The sequence below is a fragment of the Lolium perenne genome, unplaced genomic scaffold, assembly GCF_019359855.2.
Source record: "Lolium perenne isolate Kyuss_39 unplaced genomic scaffold, Kyuss_2.0 unplaced41, whole genome shotgun sequence".
NCBI classification, from domain to species: domain Eukaryota; kingdom Viridiplantae; phylum Streptophyta; class Magnoliopsida; order Poales; family Poaceae; genus Lolium; species Lolium perenne.
The window spans coordinates 1-20000 of record NW_027248999.1 but is presented as its reverse complement, the minus strand read 5'-3'; the positions used below and the strand labels follow the sequence as shown (position 1 = coordinate 20000).

The following is a 20000-nucleotide window of genomic DNA, read 5'->3' as shown; positions in this document are numbered from 1 at the left end:
AGCCGTCCAACTCTTACAGTGTTGCGAGGAGCGTAGAGCCTGGAGGGAACAAGAGGGCAGGAAATGGGGAGCACCTGGCACCGGCTGGCTCAGGCTCTGGTCCGGCGGTGAATGGGACTGTGGTGTATCACTCCAATGAGCCGCTGCCAGCGTTCAAGGACGTGCCGGTCTCGGAGAAGCAGAACTTGTTTGTCAGGAAGGCCACTCTGTGCTGTGCTGTGTACGATTTCGCGGATCCGACGAAGAACCTCAAGGAGAAAGAGATGAAGCGGCAGACACTTATGGAGCTCGTTGACTATGTCACTTCTGCGAACGGCAAGTTCTCGGAAGTCATCATGCTTGAGATCAGCAAGATGGTGGCCATTAACCTGTTCCGGAGCTCCAACCCCACCCCACGTGACAACAAGGCCATAGAAGGAGTTGACATGGAGGAAGAGGAGCCTCTCATGGACCCGGCGTGGTCGCACTTGCAGATCGTTTACGAGGTTTTCTTGAGATTTGTAGCGTCCCAGGAGACTGACGCAAAGCTGGCCAAGAGATACATTGACCACTCCTTCATTCTCAGGCTGCTGGATCTTTTTGACTCGGAAGACCATAGGGAAAGGGACTATCTGAAGACCATACTCCATCGAATATATGGCAAGTTCATGGTGCATCGCCCATTCATCAGGAAAGCAATCAACAACATCTTCTACAGGTTTATATTCGAGACAGAGAAGCACAATGGTGTTGCAGAGCTGCTGGAGATCTTGGGCAGTATAATCAATGGTTTTGCCCTGCCACTCAAAGAAGAGCACAAATTGTTCCTTCTTCGTGTGCTCGTCCCACTTCATAAGCCCAAGTCTGTAGCAGCGTACCATCAGCAGCTATCATATTGCATCACACAGTTTGTCGAGAAGGACTGCAAACTTGCTGACACTGTTATTAGAGGTTTGCTCAAGTATTGGCCTATAACAAACAGCACAAAGGAGGTGATGTTCCTGGGCGAGCTAGAAGAGGTTTTAGAGGCAACACAGCTTGCAGAGTTCCAAAGATGCATGGTTCCGCTCTTCCGTCAGATTGCCCATAGCATGAACAGCTCACACTTTCAGGTTAAATCTCACCACGCATATACCAAAGTTTTGAATGCATGTCACTTCACTGATCTTTATTGGTTCTTGGCGTAGTTCATTCTATATGCTCTTTACTGCCTAAGTTTCTGATTATTTTGTTGGCTTGTTGTTCATCTGTGTATCAGCTTTCACGTCTTTCACAGATTAAATTAGTTATAATTTTGTTCCCTGATTACGAAAATATTGACATTGGCAGACTATGCCTGCATTGCTATGCACCCTTTCTTTCCATCATATTTTTCTCACTATGTAAATAGATTTTTCAGTTGTCTTTCGTATGGTTAATCTTTAATTATGTATAACGGAGAAACACCAACAACCTTTTTCTGTGATCTACTTTTGAGCGTTTGTCTATGGGTTCTAGGAAGTAAAAACATTTCGTTAGTTGGGGTGCTATCAACCTCTTATTTTAGAGGAGACACCACTAGTTGATTCATCTTAACATCACTGCAACTTTTGTTCTCTTGCATGAAACCCTCATATAAAAATGATTTGCTACATCCGTGGTAATTAGACCATTAGACACGAGTACTATAAAATTATCATATTTCTCTGTGGCAGTCCTTTAGACACCACTAGTTGATTCATTTTGACATCACTGCAACTTTTGTTCTCTTGCATGAAACTCTTATATAAAAATGATTTGCTACATCCGTGGTAATTAGACCATTAGACACTAGTACTATAAAATTATCATATTTCTCTGTGGCAGTCCTTTAGACACCACAGCTAATTCATTTTGACATCATTGCAACTTTGTTCTCTTGCATGAAACCCTTGTATAAAAATGATTTGCTACATCCGTGGTAATTAGACCATTATACACTATTACTATAAAATTATCATATTTCTCTGTGGCAGTCCATTAGTTGGTCTGTTCACATGTTACTTGTAAGACACCTGTTCCAAATTGAGTGGAACTTAAGGATGGAACTCGTGTATTTACTTCTTATTATCCGCCCTTTTTTGTTTTGATTCATCAGTTTCTAACTTTCTATTAGTTTTAGTGGGAAAACAGGTTTTTCTGACTCCTTTAGGTAAACATAGCGTCTTCTTAAATTACTGTTTTGATTGATAACACTTTGTTCATTAGTTCTGGATAGTTAAAACCTGTATATTTGCTGACTGGCAATCCTTTTCTAAGTCATGTCTGAAACAGGCTGTACACGTTTTTGTACAGTTTGGATTTAGGATTTGCTTTCAGCTTGGTAATCATGATGCGGATTATTCTGCGGTGTTGCTACAGAGCTCTCATCATCTAAGTAGCACCTACATGGCTACCTTACAATATGTTCATCCTCCAGAACAACATTAGGCTTTTATTGTCCATGTTAATCTGGTGATTTTTCTGAACTGTGTATTTACCGTATAATTTGTAGCTTACTGAACTTTCCTGTAGCTACATCCAACTTGGTGGTACCTGTAAACTAAACTTAAGGGTGCAACTGGTGTATTTACCTCTTATCTGTCCCTTTGGCTTTGATTTATCAGTTTCTATTAGTTTCATTGTGATGCACTTTGTTTTACAAAACTTTTTTTTTAATGCTGCTTTAGGCAAAGCATGTTGTTCTTCTGAAATTACTGTTTCGATTGAGAACACACTAATCGTTTATTTTGGCTTGTTAAAACCTGAATATTTGCTGACCGGCAATCCGTTTGCAAGTCATGTCTGAAGCAGGTTGTACATGTTTTTCTACAGTTTGGATTTACCATTTGATTTTGCTTGCTAATAATGCTGTGAATATATAGGGTTCTCATAATCTGATAGCACTTATAATAACTGTCAACAACCAGAATAACATTAGGTTTTTATTGTCCATGTTAATCTGGTGATTTTTCCTAACTGTGTATTTACTAGTAGCTTACTGAACTTTCACTGTAGCTACATCCAAATCGGTGGTATCTGTACACATTAATAAACAGTGTAAAGAATATTCAGCAAAGCATATAACCTAACTTATTTTCTCCTTGTCTATTTGTAGGTGGCAGAGCGGGCACTGTTTCTATGGAACAACGACCACATTGAGAACTTAATCAAGCAGAATTACAAGGTGCTACTACCCATCATCTTTCCCGCACTTGAGAGAAATGCCCGGGGTCACTGGAACCAAGCTGTTAGGAGCCTGACATTGAATGTGCGCAAGCTATTCTCTGATCATGATTCTGCATTTTTCGGAGAGTGCATGCAGAAGTTCGATGACGATGAGCTCAGGCAGGAGGAATCCACTTCGAAGCGAGAAGCCCTCTGGAAGCGCTTGGAGGAAATGGGTGGTATACCCAACGGCAAATCCAGTCAATAGAATACCCCATAGCAACCGCAATCGTGCAATCCTTTGAACCATGCGCGATTCTCTGGAACTTGGGCTGTGGTTGTAGTGTTGAATTTTCTTTTCTTTTTGGTTGGTGAGTTGGCTTCCCCCTGTTCTAGGTGGGTGGGGTTGTATTTGGTTTCGTGAGGATCAAAGGGAAACATACAGGAGAATTTCTGCGAGATTTGACATATGTAGTGTCATGAATCAGGATTTCGTATAGACCAATAAACAGCGTCAGGTTTTATTGAGGATATGATGTTGGGTGGTTTACTTGAATGGCAAATGATCATTTTGTTGTCCTTGTATGAGCTAGCATTGTGTTTTGTTCTTCGTATGAACTTTTTTTGAGAAAGATCCTTGCTCTGGCTCCATTTGATAGAACGGAGTGGCTTTGCTAGTACCGTCCGAAGCATGTACGAAACTCTGGTTGAACGGAGGCAGATTGCTAGCCAGCTGAAACAAGCACAGCACTGCTCTTGATAGAAAAGAGAAGTCAATTACATCCAACGATTTTTAACGCATCCAGCACCAAGTTCACCAAGGCCACGAGAGCTACAGCCTCATGATCCCAGACTTGCAACACCCAAAAGGACTCACACGCAGCCAGCTTTATATAAAAGCTAGATAGTATTCTGTAAAGTACGTATGAATTTTAGTTCCTCACTTTTGCTGTCATGGTTCAATTTCAAAACAGAGTATGTAATTTTGTAGAACAGATAGCACATCTACTCACAGATTTTCTCTTTTACACGTTGATCACAAACTGAAATAAATGGATGGATTCATCATAGAAGTACCAGCCGTTTTAGGCAATCCTCTGCAGACTGCAGTTATCTCTATCCATATAGTAGTTAGGTTACAAGTCAAATTCTCAGAAGAAAAAAAAGATTTTTGCTAACCCTCCACCTTTGTGCTGATTTGATATGCAAAATGTAAAAGCTAAAGCAAGGTCTTGTAAGGGAGACTGAATAGGGTTCTAGCAATGAGATGCTCCAACACAAGGAAAGCCTACAGGTCAATGACTCGCGAGAGCTTCTGGATGCGGTTCAGCAAGAAGTCTCCTTGTTTGATGGTAGACTGGTAGAAGGCGTTCCGTGAATCAGGTCGGTTTGTTTCCAGGACACCAGCAACTTTATCAATCTTGCAGTGAAGCTTCCCGGCAGCAATAAAGCGCGATAATTCCCTGCATTGGAGGTAAAAGGTCAGCCACATCAAAATGGATATGCATGATATCAGAACCAGGACATGATGCCAGAAGTAACATCAACAAATGCTCTTACTGGTCTATGAAATCAACTGTCACACCAAATGAGACAGCCATGGCTTCCATCGTCACACTCTTGTATGACTCAAGAAATTGTGAATAGACAACAGTGCGCACTTCGCGCATGAAGTAGCGGAAATGAGGTTGCAAGTAGCGGTCTAACTTGATCTGCTCTGTCAGGCCAGCTGAAAATGAATATCAAGCAGATATGAGAAATCCAAGGAGCCAACCCCAGCAGAACCATCAAACGAAGACTACTGATGATCGTAAATAAATGCAAGAACAATTTTATGAGAATAAAATGTCTGTTACTTACAAAATGCCACAAAAAATGACTTGTACTGACAATTGTAGAGGGCATTGAGAAACTCAGACAGGTGGGGTACTTTGCCAATTACAGCCAGAATCTCAGGTGCGTCTACAACCTGTCAAAATACTTGTCAACCCAAATCCTATCCACATCCAAGCCAACAAAGATGAATTGAAGGACAAAAGATGAAAACATACCTTTTGTTTGAGAGATACACGGTCCAATGTGACAACACTTGTAAGGACCGTGTAAAAGATGAACGTATCATAGGGAAACAACTCATAGGTCGTAAAAGTTGAAATGGAGTCCAAAAATAAGCTAGTAGCCTTCTTGAAGTCTCTAGTGGCCATACAGTACAAGCCTTCATACACTTTCAATCTGTTCTTCCTCTCCCAGTCACCACCCGCCTCAAACAAGCTTCAATCAGGAAAAGGAAGTTGCTCAGTATTAGACATCAAAATGCAAAAAGAGGCAGAACAGCAAATAGCTACACTACAGAATTTCATGCTTACATTTTGGCCTTGTCGATGGACTTTGAGATGAGATCAAAGTCCATATGGAAAAGGCCAATCTGCAAAGCGTAGAAAACAAGGTCCATCTTCTGCCCAACAGCTACAGTTTTTCCTTCAGTAACTTTAAGCTGCTCCAGTGCCTTTTCCTGAAATTTTGGATGTTTAGTTTAGACAAAAATGATTGCAACATGCATTGACAGCCTAAAGCGGCGTAGAAGACTGTATATTATACCTTCTCGCCAACTCTGATGAAATACAAGGATTTGGCTAGATGGGCTTCGCGCACTTCACTCTCACCCAAGTTCTCTTCAGCATCGGCGATCCTTTATGAATAAATAAGTGAAGGGAAGCTAAGAACCAAACACAGCATATTGGCAAATCAAATGAAACACATCAATAAGGAGGGAAAAAGAAACACTACACTTGTGAGTCTAGATAAGTTTTTCACTTCAACTAAAAGGACAATGTTTGCAGTAATTTTTTTGACGGCTTAAGCTGCAGCCCCTTCTTGAGGTAAGTGATTCGTTCATGCATAACTCAATTCTCTATTATATGTTGAAAAAACTCAATTCTCTATTTACTATTAGCCACTGTTCCACTACTGATCAAGATGGTTGGACGCCAATAACCTAAACAAGCACCCATTGGTATTGGTCAAGATCCAACATCATAGGAATGGAAATTTGCTACTATTAGAAGCTCGAAAAAAGTTAGTTATAGCAATAATGTTCAGAAACAACAGGAGCAGCAAAAACAAATGGACAGTTCCACCATATAAGAGTCTAGACTGTGCCACTGCGGGTCCCCAGAGCCAAATTATAGCAGAACCTATCTGGAGTGGTCAAACTACGAACTGTAAGGCCAGCCAAACGATTAGATGGACGCATCAACGCCACGAATCACTGAAACCTAGAAACTACGCTAGTAAAATTCAAGCAGCGAAAGGGTAAACCCGGCGAGATCCGCTCACTTCTCGTCGAACTTGCGGGTCTCCTCCTCGATCCTGCCGCGCATCTCCGCGAGCAGCGCCGCGTCCGTCTCCAGCACGCCGCTGGCCCCCAGCGACTCGTACAGCGCCGCCATGTCTGGAACAAGCACATCACATCGCATCAAATCAAACCGCCGAGCAACAGTTGAGGAGGCAAATTGGAGGAGGGGGGGTTCGGTACCGTCGGATTTCACTGCGGCGAGGACGTCGTCGCGGAGGCCGACCTTGGCGAGGTCGTCAACGTCTGGCTGCGAGAGGAGGAACAGCTTGTGCGCTAGCACCAGGTGCGGCTGCTGCTTCCCTTCCTCGCCGCCGCCGCCGTCCATCTCGCCGCCTCGCTTTGCTTCTGCCGCAAGAGATGGGGAGAGAGCAGAGGAGGAGGAAAACTCTTTTCTCGCGAGCTAAAGAATTTAATTACTGGCAGGAAAAATACTCCAGAGTGGTTCCACGTGGGTTTATCCGAACCGTCCGTTTCTTGATCTGACGGCTGCGCATGGTGGATCCGGAGGTAGAGAAGGCCAAGGCCAGAACACCGACCGAGCCAGCCAGACTCCACGGACCAAAACCTCCGCGGAAACCCTTCCCGATCCATGGCCGCCGCCGTAGCCGCAGCGCCCGTGGCGGACCAGCCGCGCCGGCGGAGGCCGACGCCGGGGCGCGGGGGCGTGGTGCTGCCCGCGGGGCTCTCCGAGGAGGAGGCGAGGGTGCGGGCCATCGCGGAGATCGTGTCGGAGATGGGCGAGCTCTCGCGGCGCGGGGAGGACGTGGACCTCAACGCGCTCAAGTCGGCCGCGTGCCGGCGCTACGGGCTCGCCCGCGCGCCCAAGCTGGTGGAGATGATCGCCGCCGTGCCGGAGGCCGACCGCGCGGCCCTGCTCCCCAGGCTGCGCGCCAAGCCCGTGCGCACGGCGTCGGGGATCGCGGTGGTCGCCGTCATGTCCAAGCCGCACCGATGCCCCCACATCGCCACCACCGGGAACATCTGCGTCTACTGCCCCGGAGGCCCCGACTCCGACTTCGAGTACAGCACCCAGTCCTACACTGGGTACGAGCCCACCAGCATGCGCGCCATCCGGGCAAGGTGATTTACTTACTGCCGATGCTGTTGATACATTGCTATTAGAAATTATAAGAAAGAGCATGGTTCAGTCTGCGTTAGAATTGGAAATTATGTAGTACCTGCAAAAAAAAAACAGTTGACACAATTATGCGATTGTGAGACGAGTGAGGGGCTAACTACTAATGGACTATTAATTAGTGCAAACAAGGTTCTCTAGTTGTTCACTAGTGTTCCATTTCATCTACTGACTTGAAAATCTAATGGCCAAAGGTTGTGTTGATTGATGTTTCCATAGAACTACTACTAATCATTTTTACCGCTGTACATATGCTTTTGAGAATGTACTGATCTGAATTTGCAATCTTACGGAGAACAGCAGGAGCTCTGATTTTGCATCTAGAGTTTTAGACACAGGTAGTTACAACTTAGGAAAACGTGAAGACCACGGCATCAACCAACCCCCTATACACTGCTTGATCCAGCAACCAGCCCCAGAGAAAACACACCAATTATCCCCTCTCACCTACTCAAGCAGGCCAAAATCGTCTCTGGGTTGTTTTTCCACACCAGCCGCATTGGTTCTCTTGACCTTCAAACTTCCTTCTATTATGTTCCTTCCATAATTACCACAACACATAACAAGCCAGCGCAATGTTTTCCCTCTTTTCGGCCTTTCGCGCTCTGTCGTAAATCCTCCTCCACCATCCCAAAATCGATGTTGCTTGCAAACCCGCTGTAGCTATTCTCAGGGTTAGAGGGGATGAAAGAAGACCGTACTTCTTTTGCACAAGGGCATCTCAACATCAGGTGTGCCGCTGTCTCGAGTTCTTGATCACACAGCCAACATGCAGATTCATGAGCCCATCCTCTTTCTATTCTGTCAGCATTCCATTTTCTGTTTTTGCAAATTAGCCAGATGAAGCATCTGAATTCACCCTCAACTTTGGATTTGCACCACCACAACTAATCCATCTGAATTTGCAATTGTAGGTACAATCCATATGTGCAGGCCAGAAGCAGGATAGATCAGCTCAAAAGGCTCGGACATAGTGTGGATAAGGTTTGTTTCTAGCCCAGGAGAGTATTTTGTCTCAATTTGAGTGATTTCATGTAAAGTCCAGTTATCTTGGAGGCATTATAAGCGCAAAGTAACTCAGATACTCTTCTGCAGGTCGAGTTCATTTTAATGGGTGGAACTTTCATGTCATTACCAGCTGATTATCGTGATTATTTCATCAGAAATCTTCATGATGCTTTATCGGGACATACTTCTGCTAATGTTGAGGAGGCGGTTTGTTATTCAGAACATAGTGCTGTCAAATGTATCGGTATGACAATTGAGACGTAAGGGTCAATCAACATCTGCCCATGCTTCTTGGTTGCATTTGAAAATTCCCTATAATTTTCCCATGAAACATCTAATTAGTCTCTTTATTTCAGGAGACCTGATTATTGCCTGGGGCCTCATTTGCGGCAAATGCTAATTTATGGATGTACCCGCTTAGAAATTGGTGTTCAGAGTACATATGAGGATGTTGCACGTGACACAAACAGAGGCCACACAGTAGCTGCTGTTGCTGATTGTTTCTCTTTAGCAAAAGATGCCGGTTTTAAGGTTATTGCTCACTGGCCCACTAACTCCTCTTGTTTAATTAACTTCCTTGTTGCTTTAGCAATAGCTCTATTTAGGCCGTCTTGGATTATGATTTGTACAGCTATCCTAATGGCTAATGTGTTAATTTTGGTAGGTGGTTGCGCACATGATGCCAGATTTACCTAATGTCGGAGTTGAAAGAGATATGGAAAGCTTCCGAGAATTTTTCGAAAATCCAGCATTCCGAGCAGATGGTCTAAAGATCTATCCAACTCTTGTGATTCGTGGAACTGGTCTTTATGAGCTGTGGAAAACTGGAAGGTACTATATTTATCTAGTGTTTGATACACTGTTTCTTGCTTGATCTTATGTTCATTCTTAGAGTGAGAATGAGTACTTATATATTGGTGATATTTGCTGTGTTTCAGGTATAGAAACTATCCACCTGAACTGCTAGTGGATATTGTAGCCAGGATTCTGTCGATGGTACCACCATGGACACGAATCTACCGGGTCCAGAGAGATATCCCTATGCCTCTTGTTACTTCTGGTGTTGAGAAAGGTAACCTGCGTGAGCTTGCTTTGGCTCGAATGGAAGATTTGGGCTTGAAATGCCGAGATGTCAGAACCCGTGAGGCTGGTATTCAGGTAAATGCAGGGTCTCTTGAAGTCACTGTCACATGCTTACAATTAATCAAGGATGTGTCCTCATTATTATTCTTGTTGTGCATCTCCATGTAGGATATCCATCACAAGATCAGGCCTGATGAAGTAGAGCTTGTCAGGCGTGATTATGCTGCAAATGAGGGCTGGGAGACCTTCCTCTCATATGAGGATACACGGCAGGTACTTATATCCTGCCAGCCAAAATTCATTTTGCTACAGAGATGTGAAGATATGTTATGGTTTATGCTGCTTTCCTGAATAGGCAAGTTTCCAATTTAATTAAGCTCAGTGCCCTTGTACATGGGTAGGACATTTTTTTAACTTATCCATATAGTTATTGTTGTATTGGTTTCACTTGTACAAACAATTTTTAATCTGTCCTGCTTGTAAATGTGCTTCTAAGTTGCTACTGGTGCATAGAGTTTGTCATTGGGACTTATGGTCTTGCTAATGGTACTCACAGTTTCTCTTTGTAAATTCCACAGGATATCCTTATTGGCTTGCTGCGCTTGCGCAAATGTGGCCGCAATGTTACAGGCCCTGAACTCGTAGGGAGGTGTTCAATTGTCCGAGAACTTCATGTCTACGGAACGGCAGTCCCTGTGCACGGTCGTGATGCGGAGAAACTACAACACCAGGTGAATGTCTCACGCTAATAACCCTGTGTTTTAGTTGTCCTCAAATGACCGTACTTGGGATATATGTTGTTCTCAAAATATTAAAAATCAGGATTCACAAAGTGCAGTGCACACTGCACAGCTACTACATGATGAAACAATTGCTAAAAATGATTGTGCTTAGGCTTTTATCATGGTGTAATTGTTGACTACCACCTCACGGTTCATTGTTTGTTCAGATATTTACGATAGTTCTGCTAGTTCTTTCAGCTGGCTAACATTTGTTCTATTTGCCATTGTCTTTAGGGGTATGGGACTCTCCTGATGGAAGAAGCAGAAAGAATAGCTCGTAAGGAGCATCGGTCGAAGAAACTGGCTGTCATCTCAGGAGTCGGAACCCGCCACTACTACCGCAAGCTTGGTTATGAACTTGAGGGGCCTTATATGGTCAAATGTCTGGCTTAGTTTGTTTCAATACCAACAGTGATTGTATTGCAATTACAGAAATCAATGTACTTATGCTGTCAGTGTAATGTATTTGTAACATTAGTGGTTTTGTGTTTGCCATCCTTTCAGAGCATTGAGTGCACTATACCTCTTGGCAGAATGGTGTCATCCATGCACTGAAGCTGATTTACCAAATAGTACACCATCTAAGCGCAATGGTGTCATCCATTCCATCCTACTTATACTATGTAACTAACTACTTTACCTAATACCAACACCTATCCAAAAAATGCCCTTTCAGAACACACGATGATTTAATTATTGGGAATGAAAAGGTCGGCACTTATTTGTTCCAGATTTGAATTGGTGGATCCTGAAGCTCTCTACCAGTTTGATATGTATATGCACCAAACTGGTTCCAGTTTGTTCTGAAGTTTTTGTGGAATATTAGTGACGACTGGGCGGTGGATTACAGGTCCAAGTTCCTTGTACTAAATAGCTTTGGCACCCTCTAAGCACTCGGTAGAATAGTCTATCGAACAGTGAGTGAAGTATAGAGGTGGGGATATCAGAGAGCTTTTGGTTTCTGGCACACGAATAATCAGATATATTAGGATCAGAATGATTTTGACGGAAGGGATTACATATTGGTTTGACTACCTATCATTCTCTGTCTAACAGAGAATGAGCTAATTGAAACAAAAGTTACTTCTTTAGCAAGTACAATCCATCTCTCATTTCAAGTTTCTCATCTGATACTAGACCAGAAAGAAAACCCTGCAGCTGCTGCAGCGATTTATCATACGATGGCTCAGCGCAGAACATCTGGAGCAGGTAATATAAGAAGAAATCAGTGAGACACAAAATATGTTAATAGCAGAAACCGGAAGTGGACGAGATTATAAACTTTTTCTACCTTTAAAGTGTTGTGTATCTTGTCCAGTGTCATATTGCCGAAATTGGTTAGCATTCCTATGATGAATTTCTGCAGTGCATCCAGATGAGTAGAATGATTCGTTAAATTGTAAAGAACTGAGAAATGGGGAACGAAAAAACAGGTATGTTGTGAACATTGAAGAAAAAGAATCGGGAGGATCCAACCTCATAGACCGTCATTTCTTTCTTAAGTTGTTCCTCAACAGAAGCAATGGAGCTTTCATCTTCGTCCTCATTCATTTGAAACGCTTCACTGCTTTCGTTCACGATGCTGTTCTTGTTGACATCAGACATGCTATCAACAACTGTGAATATGTGATCATCGACATCTGCCCCCACTGATTCCGTCAGGACCCCCTAAAACATATAGTATGAAATGCTCACATGTGCTTCTGAAGCAGGTCACATTGAAGAACTTTGCTTGTAGATCACGTATAGCAGGTCAAATTTAGAGTATCATATATTGTTTCTACTCCAATAAAGGAAAACACGACCTATATATTTTGTGCAGATCTCTGAGTCCAAAGACTATCAACCATCTAGTCCATCTTACTCAGTCGTTAAATAATCATAGTGAAATGATTTAGAGTACAATTTCATCTTCTTTTTTTAGTAATCTTACTGAAATGTAATACTAGTTAAAAAATCACAGCAAAATGATTTTGAGTTCCATTTCATCTTTTTCTAGTAATGCCGAGAATGACAATGCCAATAGTGTTTGTAACGTAAAACAACGTTTAACATTGATATCAACAATCAGCTACACATAAACAAGAAAAGTAGCGTTTATGCCACACCTTGCTTGTCCAGAAACCTATCCTTCTGTTGAGAGAATCTACAGGAATGCCGATTTCTGTAGCAAGTGTCTTTGAAGTCCAACTGAAAAGATTTGATGATTTGAGTCAGATAGTACACAGGAGATATGCAAAAAAGACAGTTGATATTACCTTGGGTTCTCTTGAAACCGCATTATGATTGCAGCGTGAACAGGCACTACAGTAAACTGCATACTTCGGTCCTCAAACTGAAGCTCCAACTGGAAACAAAAAAGAGAACTCATAAGAAGAGATATTTCTCCAATTTTTATACTTACCCAAATATACCCATTAACTTCATGTTGGAAATCTTACCTTGACCGTTCCAAGATTTTTCTTCCACAATAGCTTTCGTGGAGTTTTTATCTGATGGAATCTTTTTGCAAAATCAGACAGCATTTGATCAACTGAAGCAGGAACCATAAGATCTTCTGTCTACATTTGTAGCAGATGTAGAGGTTTAGTGAATTAAGATTCAAGAGAGTACATCAAACAGAGAATACTCACGTTCAATCCTTCAGTATGTAAATCATAATTCTTACCAAGCATATTAAGTTTAACTAGAAACTAATGTCATGCGAAATTCGTCTTCAAAAACATTGTGTTCTCTCACAACAAAAAGGAGAGAGGTTTTGATGTTGGTGAGTATTATTTAAAAATAACAGGCACTTAAAAAAGCCGTGACAGAATTGGATCTTATAAATTGTTTCTATGTACAAAATAACAAAAAATTGAAGATGAAACTGGCAGAAAATTGGTACCAAGATTTGATGATATTAACAGTTCTAAGGAGATAAAATAGTTAGTATTGTGGTGCAAATCTCTTGGTACAATTCTATACAGACCACATCTACCAATTTACATTTCCTCCTGGCTCGACGCTATCATAATTGATGTAGCATCTTATGCTTAATTGGAATCTCGAGTCAATAGCAATATCTCATCCACTGCATGAAATAAATGGGAAGGGGTGCCGTCATGATTCAGATAAAATCCTAGTGGTATACCTGAATTGGTGGCCAAAAGTTGGAAGAAATTATTGTAGCATCAAGAACATCATGAGACATTTCTGCCTCCTCTTGCCCAGCAACTATATCATAAAAAAAGGGGGGTTCAAATTCAGGTACAGTAATAGTTGAGCTTCTGTTTTCTAAAGGAACATGTAGCATTTCAATGGTACCAGTTTCAATTGTCCTTAGTAACGATGTTTTAATATTTGAGTTGGTTCTCTTCGAGTCAATCAAGTCATTGAGCATAATCTCACACTTCTGCATGCTGCTCTCACCAAAATGAATCTGCCAAAACAACATAAGCATAGAAAATATAAAGGCCACAGCAAAGGTAACACATCTAGTGCAGTCCAGTCAGATGTCTTAACTAAGTATGAGCTAATAAGAAAGTTAGTCTTTACCTTAAGAAGTTCCAGCGTGCGGATATCAGAATCTATATCAAAATCAGATTTGCTGAGCAGCTTTTCTGCCAGCATTACACGATATTCGTTGACCAATTGGTCCTTTGAGCCGATTATACTGACCATCAGTCCAAGTATATCAATTTTTCTCCTATTTCTGCTGCCTTTCAATGGATCCGCTTCAACAGGATCAGGTTCCCAGCTGTAAAAGTTGGATCAGCAGTTTTTGATCTTTAGAGCAGCAAACTTTCCCTAGGGCTCAGGGGATGAGGCCTTATACTGAATTTAAAGAATAAATCATACCTTTCGGAATTCAACCATGCTTGCTTTTCATCCATGTTTGTATGATCATCATAGTCAGCATTTTCCTGGTTTTCAGCATCCCTGTTCAGTTCTTCAAGAAGATTATCTCCAGCATTCCCTGCCCCACTTGTGTTTCCTCCGGACCCGTCAGTTAGCATTGTCACTATGCATTTAATAGTGTCTTTTCTACCCCTCAGATAATCCCTAATTGGTTCACCAACTGCTTCCAAGAATACACCAGTGGGGTCAATCGACCGCAATGCCTTGATAGTGGAAACATACTGGTGCAATATGTCATTAGTTGAGGCACCAGCGGTAAGCAAGCGATATCTCAGTGACGAGATAAATGAGTCAACAAGCTTAGAGTGTTGACCAGTGTACTCCAAACACTGCTTTAGGTCTTCAATAGCAGGGGAACTTCATCAATGCCCCCAATAATATCCAAGGTTAAAATATTGAACAAACGCATGCAAAGTAACAAGAGAATGGAATCAATATAACATGAAAGGAGCTCATCAGAAAGCTCAGATGTTTGAAATGACCGTATGAACAAACTTGGTTAACACCTAAGAAAATGAAAAGTACGATGTATAAGGAAATTAAGATCATTGGTTCAAGGTGGACAAAAAAGATCAACAAATACACATGACTAGATGACCTACAACAAAATATATCAGTACCGGCTATTTTGTACTTCAGTTAAATGAGGATAGATTGCAAGAATACAGGGCCATTAGCCATGATAGATATGAAGACATTGCACAAGTGGAATAGATCAAGTAACTAAAAACTATGTATACTTACAGAAGTGAGAAAGGTACTCAAGCACATTGATGGGTCATAGGCTGAACTTTTATTAGAAAGAATAGAAGTACAGGGGCAGCTAAAACTACGCAAGCATACATAACAATATTGAGGTCACAATGCTATTTAAATGTTTAACATCGCCATATATAGGAAAATGACTAACCTCTCAGGGTAATCTACTATAATTTCAAAAAGTTTGCCAATTCTCAGGTCCTGTAAGGTTTCGTAGGCAAAATACTCAAGGCGCATGTTCCACCTCAGAAGGGCTTCAGAAGGAACACCAATCCCTGGGAAGGAAGAAGGGCGTGAGGCTAAGGGTGATTTCAGACCAGATGATTCACTTTCATAGTCAACAGAGTCCCCCAGATATGTCAAAAGAGCATGCAGAAACTGAAGAGGAACAGCCTGACAAGACCAAAAAAATTGTCAGCACAAGCAGAAGAGCTAAGTATCTAGTGGAGAGCTATATAAATTGAAGAACAGCCTGACAAGATTAAAAAAAAAATCCGTTAGCAAACATGATTACGAGTAAAAATTGAAGAGGTGAGTTGCATGCTAGCATCAACATCTATGGAGAATATATAACCATAAGCTATTATCATATTCAATAAGACCGGAAAAGTTATAACAAAAATAATAAGATCTCTATCTGCTAATCCAACATGCTGAAGAATTGGTATAGAAACAGATATCAAACAGCTGCAAGAACATTGGCAAATATGTTCTGAAGGACACTCTAGATAAACAGTAAGTTCCTGTTCCAGTCTGATGATTGGGCATAAAAGACTAAGCATACAAAATTTATTTACCCTCAGCAAACTCAGTTACTTAAGTGGACTAATACAAAGGCCTGTGATTTTAAATGAGGAGTCATGCATATAACGGATAAACTTTGCAGAATGGTGACACAAACAGTACCTGGATCCACTTCTTGACACACCCAAGGACAGGGATTCTGTAATCATCACCAGCTAATTCGTGAACTTTAGACTGCAGATAAGAATGGTTTAAGATAAGGTTACTGCCAGAAATTTCAAGGCATCTATGCCGAAACAAGAGATGGAGTAGCTGTTAGGCACAGAACGACATATGGACCTTTAAAAGCCAGATTATTGCGGAGGAATAAGAATCTTCCGTCATTGATGTAAAACCAAGACATCTAAGATCACGAACAACTTTTCCAATGCTCTTAACCAAATTACCACTTTCTGAAATAACTGTTTCTTGACTATCAATGTCCATTTTAGAATCCCAAGCAGAGACATTGCTCCCTCCAGAAAATTCATGACTAGCAAGTTGGTCATTGTCACCAGATCCATCCATCAAGGTATTTAGTTCTTCCAATTTCTTCTTGAAATAGACATTTAGAATCTCTGTGAATTGTCAAGAATTAGTGAACATAACTTTTGCTGGTCAAAAGCACATTGGTAGACCAGACCAGGTAATGCCATCTTAGGAACTGAAGGTACCAATACTATGTGTTCTGTTAATTCTAAACAACAAACAGAAAATATAATATTCTATGTGTTCTGTTAATTCTCATTGCAAAAACTGAACTAACAGAAACAACAACCCACACCCTAAGGTTCATTAACAGAAACAGTTGTATCCAACAGAAAACAGATCCAGTGCCGAACAAAAGACTACAAGACCTTTCTTCTGATAGAACAGAGAAGGAAAGGATGCTAACCAGGAAAGCTCAAGGGCAGTGTAGTCAGAAGTACAGATGATACCATTAATTGGTACCTAGGCATTAAGCTGGAACTACACTCAGCTGCTTGGAGCTTTCTGTTCCGTGCCTTTTCCTCATATGATTGTAAAGCGTGAACTAGAACTAGTACACATTTTTCCTGGTAAGTCTTTTCCAAGCATATATCCTCCAATGCTGTACTTAAGACATCCTCAGGCCAGCTTTCTTGAACCTGTAATAGATGATTTGAGAGGTAATGTTACTGGAAAATACTACAGAAATAAAACCCGGCATTGGGAGATCATGTCTGAATTCTTTAAACCAAATGAAACCAGGTATCTCAAACTAAACCTACTGATGGTATTTTTATTGAGATTAACACATCAGCGCTTGGTGCATTATCCATGTTTAAACTACAGTAACGTAATCTGATGGTACATATACATATCACATGCAATTTTAGTCACACCATTCCATTATCATTTTTATGTCTAGTATCCAGTAAATATATTCACTTCTGAACATGTCCTGTAAAACTTGCACACTGAGCTTCAAGTATAACCTATATCTTTTCATTCTTGATTTGGCATGTGTAATACTAGACATCCTGGTTATATAAGAAAATTAAGCAAACATGAAACAGATAGACTCCAATTCTTAATAAAAATGAGATAAATATTGTTTAAATATTAGAACAAATGCTTGAACAACGATAATTAGGTTTTCCATAACTTACACAGAATTTAATTCTCTCGACTGCAGAGGAATTATTATAAGGATGAAATTTCTGCCAGAATGTCTTGACTGCATTGTTTTTAAATGTTTCCTGCACAAGGAAAATTGGGTTAAAGAACACACATCATCAGAAACGATGTGCTAATGCAAGGTGAGAAATTCAGCAAAGCTAACAGAGTAACATCAAGTCATCAACTAATATGGCATCTTAAGACTAGGTACCTGCTAGTCATAGCTAACTCTAACAAGAACCGAAGGAACAACACAGGTTAATTAAGAACATGCCATTAAGTTGCAGATCCATCTTGCAACCTCTCATTACTGATTCTGGAAAAGAGTTCACTAAACCTAGATCCTCCTAGTTAATCTGGCATAAATACCCTTAATGTACAGGGATGTTCCAGCATAAAACCTACCTGACAACTGTATTATGGCTATCTGTTTTCAAGTACTTTATAAACAGATGGAAGACAGGTTAACTGCCTGATGGACAGACGACCGAAGGCAAGTCAGATAAGAAGCACCGAGTCTTAACAAATATTATTGGAAGGTCGCAGTAGTTCATCTTGCATGGTGTATAATATGGGGGTAGGTCAAGCTTCAAGGTTTATGGCCTCACTTACTAGCTCATTAGGATAGATGAGCTCGTTCATATGAAGTTACCAACTGATAGAGCAAGAAACTAACGATCTTCGGAAAGCTAAAGAAAGTTTGCAAACCACATCAGCTACTGCAGCATGGCTACCCAGCTACTCCAGTTGTACACATGATTACACTGCTAGTTTTTATATTTGGCGGTACAGCCACACAAGGAATTCCTCTTATGCTACATGGGGAGTTGTAAGAAAATGAAAATGGCACCGACAGGTCTGAGAGTCATTGGAGGTAAAGAACATACAGCTATGGAACTGTTTTGGATTGCTTGTTAGTAGGGTTCGGGTGGTTACACTGGAATTAGCAGAGGTGTGCATTTCAGCACACGTGGACAAACTTTTCGTTCATGTTTAAGCCTGATTCCAGTTTAAATAGGTTGCGATCTCGTCTACAAGTTGAGTAGATCCCTAACTCTTCTCTGCACTACATGGACAGTTCATTATGCTGAAGAATGGGGTTGCGGCGCTAAGAACAGCAGACACCGTTCTCGTACTTATAGAGGAACATGAGGCAAGTTAGTTGTTCCAGAAATCCAATGCAGACCGACCAATCCTAAATCCGGCATTGCAACGCTTTATTTGACTGCAGATGTTCCCCTGGACATTTCCACAAACACACGCGCGGGCCGTTGATCTCAACCCGGTTCTCTCTCACTGTAATTCGGCGCAGGCATTCTCACAAACACCCAGCACGCAACGCGATCCGTACCCCAGGTTCCCAACCCGCGCGGCGATGAAATAGAGGTTGCGGGTGTGAGGGGGTAAAGAGAAGAGGGAGGTGCGGACCTCGAGGTTGTGGAGGAAGTAGTCGCGGACGAGCGTGGCGAGGCCGCGGGCGCAGAGGTCCGCTACGGCGGGCGCCAGGCGCGGGCCGACGGAGAGGTCGCCGGCGCCGCCGACGAGCTCGCCGGTGAGCGCGCAGAACCCGGCCCAGGAATCGAGGGCGCCGTCCGAGTCGTCCAGCTGCATCGCGTCGCGGCCGCGGCCGCGGCCGAGACCGAGAGAGGAACGGGGAGGCGGCGCAGCGGCAGCGCGCGGGAAAGCTCCAAAGTCGAACGGGGGAAAGGGCGAGGACAAGATCGTGTGGTTCGCTAGCAATCGGGCCCCGGCCCCGACCTATGCTCGCTCGCACTTGCTATGCCACCATGTCGCGACAAGTAAACAACAGCTCAATCAATTGACCATTTAAATCCACCCGGTATTTTTGTTTCCAAAATTCGACACACTAGTATTATTCCAACGTTTCGGGTCAAGTTTTTTTGTTTTGTTTTGTTGTGAAACCCAATATAACGTAGTCGCTCACAAATGCGTACATTAGGCACATCCTAACCTTATGAGAACCTCCGAAAAACTGAGTCCAACAAAACTGATTTGGTGGTTCTTGAGTCATCTCACTGAAACTATATTCCGACTTTTATGAGACACCAAAACGTCAAACCTGAGGTTTGATCTCTGACGGCTAGGGGTACCACTGTCTTTCTAACCATCTAACCAAAATGCTGGTTCTCCTACACCGTGAGCTAGAACAAGCGAATCTCGCGCAAATAGGATTACACGACTTTGTAAAAGCATTTTTGCGCGGTAAAATGCACTGCAACCCTGAATTTTAGCCCTCCTTTAAACCCGGGCCACGGCTGTCAGGGTTGGTCTAGGCTACGCCACACTACATTGGCCTGAGGTGCCCTCGGATGTTAGCGAGTGCTTGGCCGGCTGTAACACTTCGGGGGAGTTAGCTGGGCCATGTGAGTGTGGTGTTGGGTTGAGGTTC

At 42.2% G+C, this 20000-nt stretch overlaps 4 protein-coding genes across 4 annotated transcripts; 2 read left to right on the top strand and 2 right to left on the bottom strand.

Moving 5' to 3' along the window:
* Positions 1-3723, top strand: LOC127335315 (serine/threonine protein phosphatase 2A 59 kDa regulatory subunit B' eta isoform; the record flags this gene model as incomplete). Its single annotated transcript, XM_051361935.2, is given in 2 exon segments — positions 1-1091; positions 3095-3723. Coding segments are annotated over 2 exon segments (1409 nt in total), but the record flags the coding sequence as incomplete, so codon positions are not given.
* A 462-nt stretch (positions 3724-4185) lies between these two features.
* On the bottom strand, positions 4186-6884 carry LOC127335316 (26S proteasome non-ATPase regulatory subunit 6). Its single transcript, XM_051361936.2, has 8 exons — positions 6680-6884; positions 6481-6595; positions 5743-5833; positions 5511-5656; positions 5196-5415; positions 5005-5113; positions 4705-4873; positions 4186-4607 (listed from the first exon to the last, which is right to left on the bottom strand). The coding sequence occupies exons 1-8, from the start codon at positions 6822-6824 to the stop codon at positions 4433-4435; spliced, it is 1170 nt and encodes a 389-aa protein (XP_051217896.1). The 5' UTR covers positions 6825-6884; the 3' UTR covers positions 4186-4432.
* A 156-nt stretch (positions 6885-7040) lies between these two features.
* LOC127335314 (elongator complex protein 3) lies at positions 7041-10984 on the top strand. The gene is made up of 9 exons (XM_051361934.2): positions 7041-7579; positions 8549-8618; positions 8730-8902; positions 8999-9173; positions 9307-9473; positions 9581-9800; positions 9894-9998; positions 10304-10456; positions 10742-10984. The coding sequence occupies exons 1-9, from the start codon at positions 7089-7091 to the stop codon at positions 10898-10900; spliced, it is 1713 nt and encodes a 570-aa protein (XP_051217894.1). The 5' UTR covers positions 7041-7088; the 3' UTR covers positions 10901-10984.
* A 475-nt stretch (positions 10985-11459) lies between these two features.
* LOC127335313 (anaphase-promoting complex subunit 2) lies at positions 11460-19254 on the bottom strand. The gene is made up of 16 exons (XM_051361933.2): positions 19019-19254; positions 17581-17670; positions 16845-17076; positions 16250-16527; positions 16073-16144; positions 15318-15559; positions 14348-14764; positions 14045-14246; positions 13814-13928; positions 13641-13723; positions 12949-13068; positions 12766-12854; positions 12616-12697; positions 11984-12175; positions 11799-11867; positions 11460-11707 (listed from the first exon to the last, which is right to left on the bottom strand). The coding sequence occupies exons 1-16, from the start codon at positions 19199-19201 to the stop codon at positions 11588-11590; spliced, it is 2586 nt and encodes an 861-aa protein (XP_051217893.1). The 5' UTR covers positions 19202-19254; the 3' UTR covers positions 11460-11587.
* Between the last annotated feature and the right edge of the window lie 746 nt (positions 19255-20000).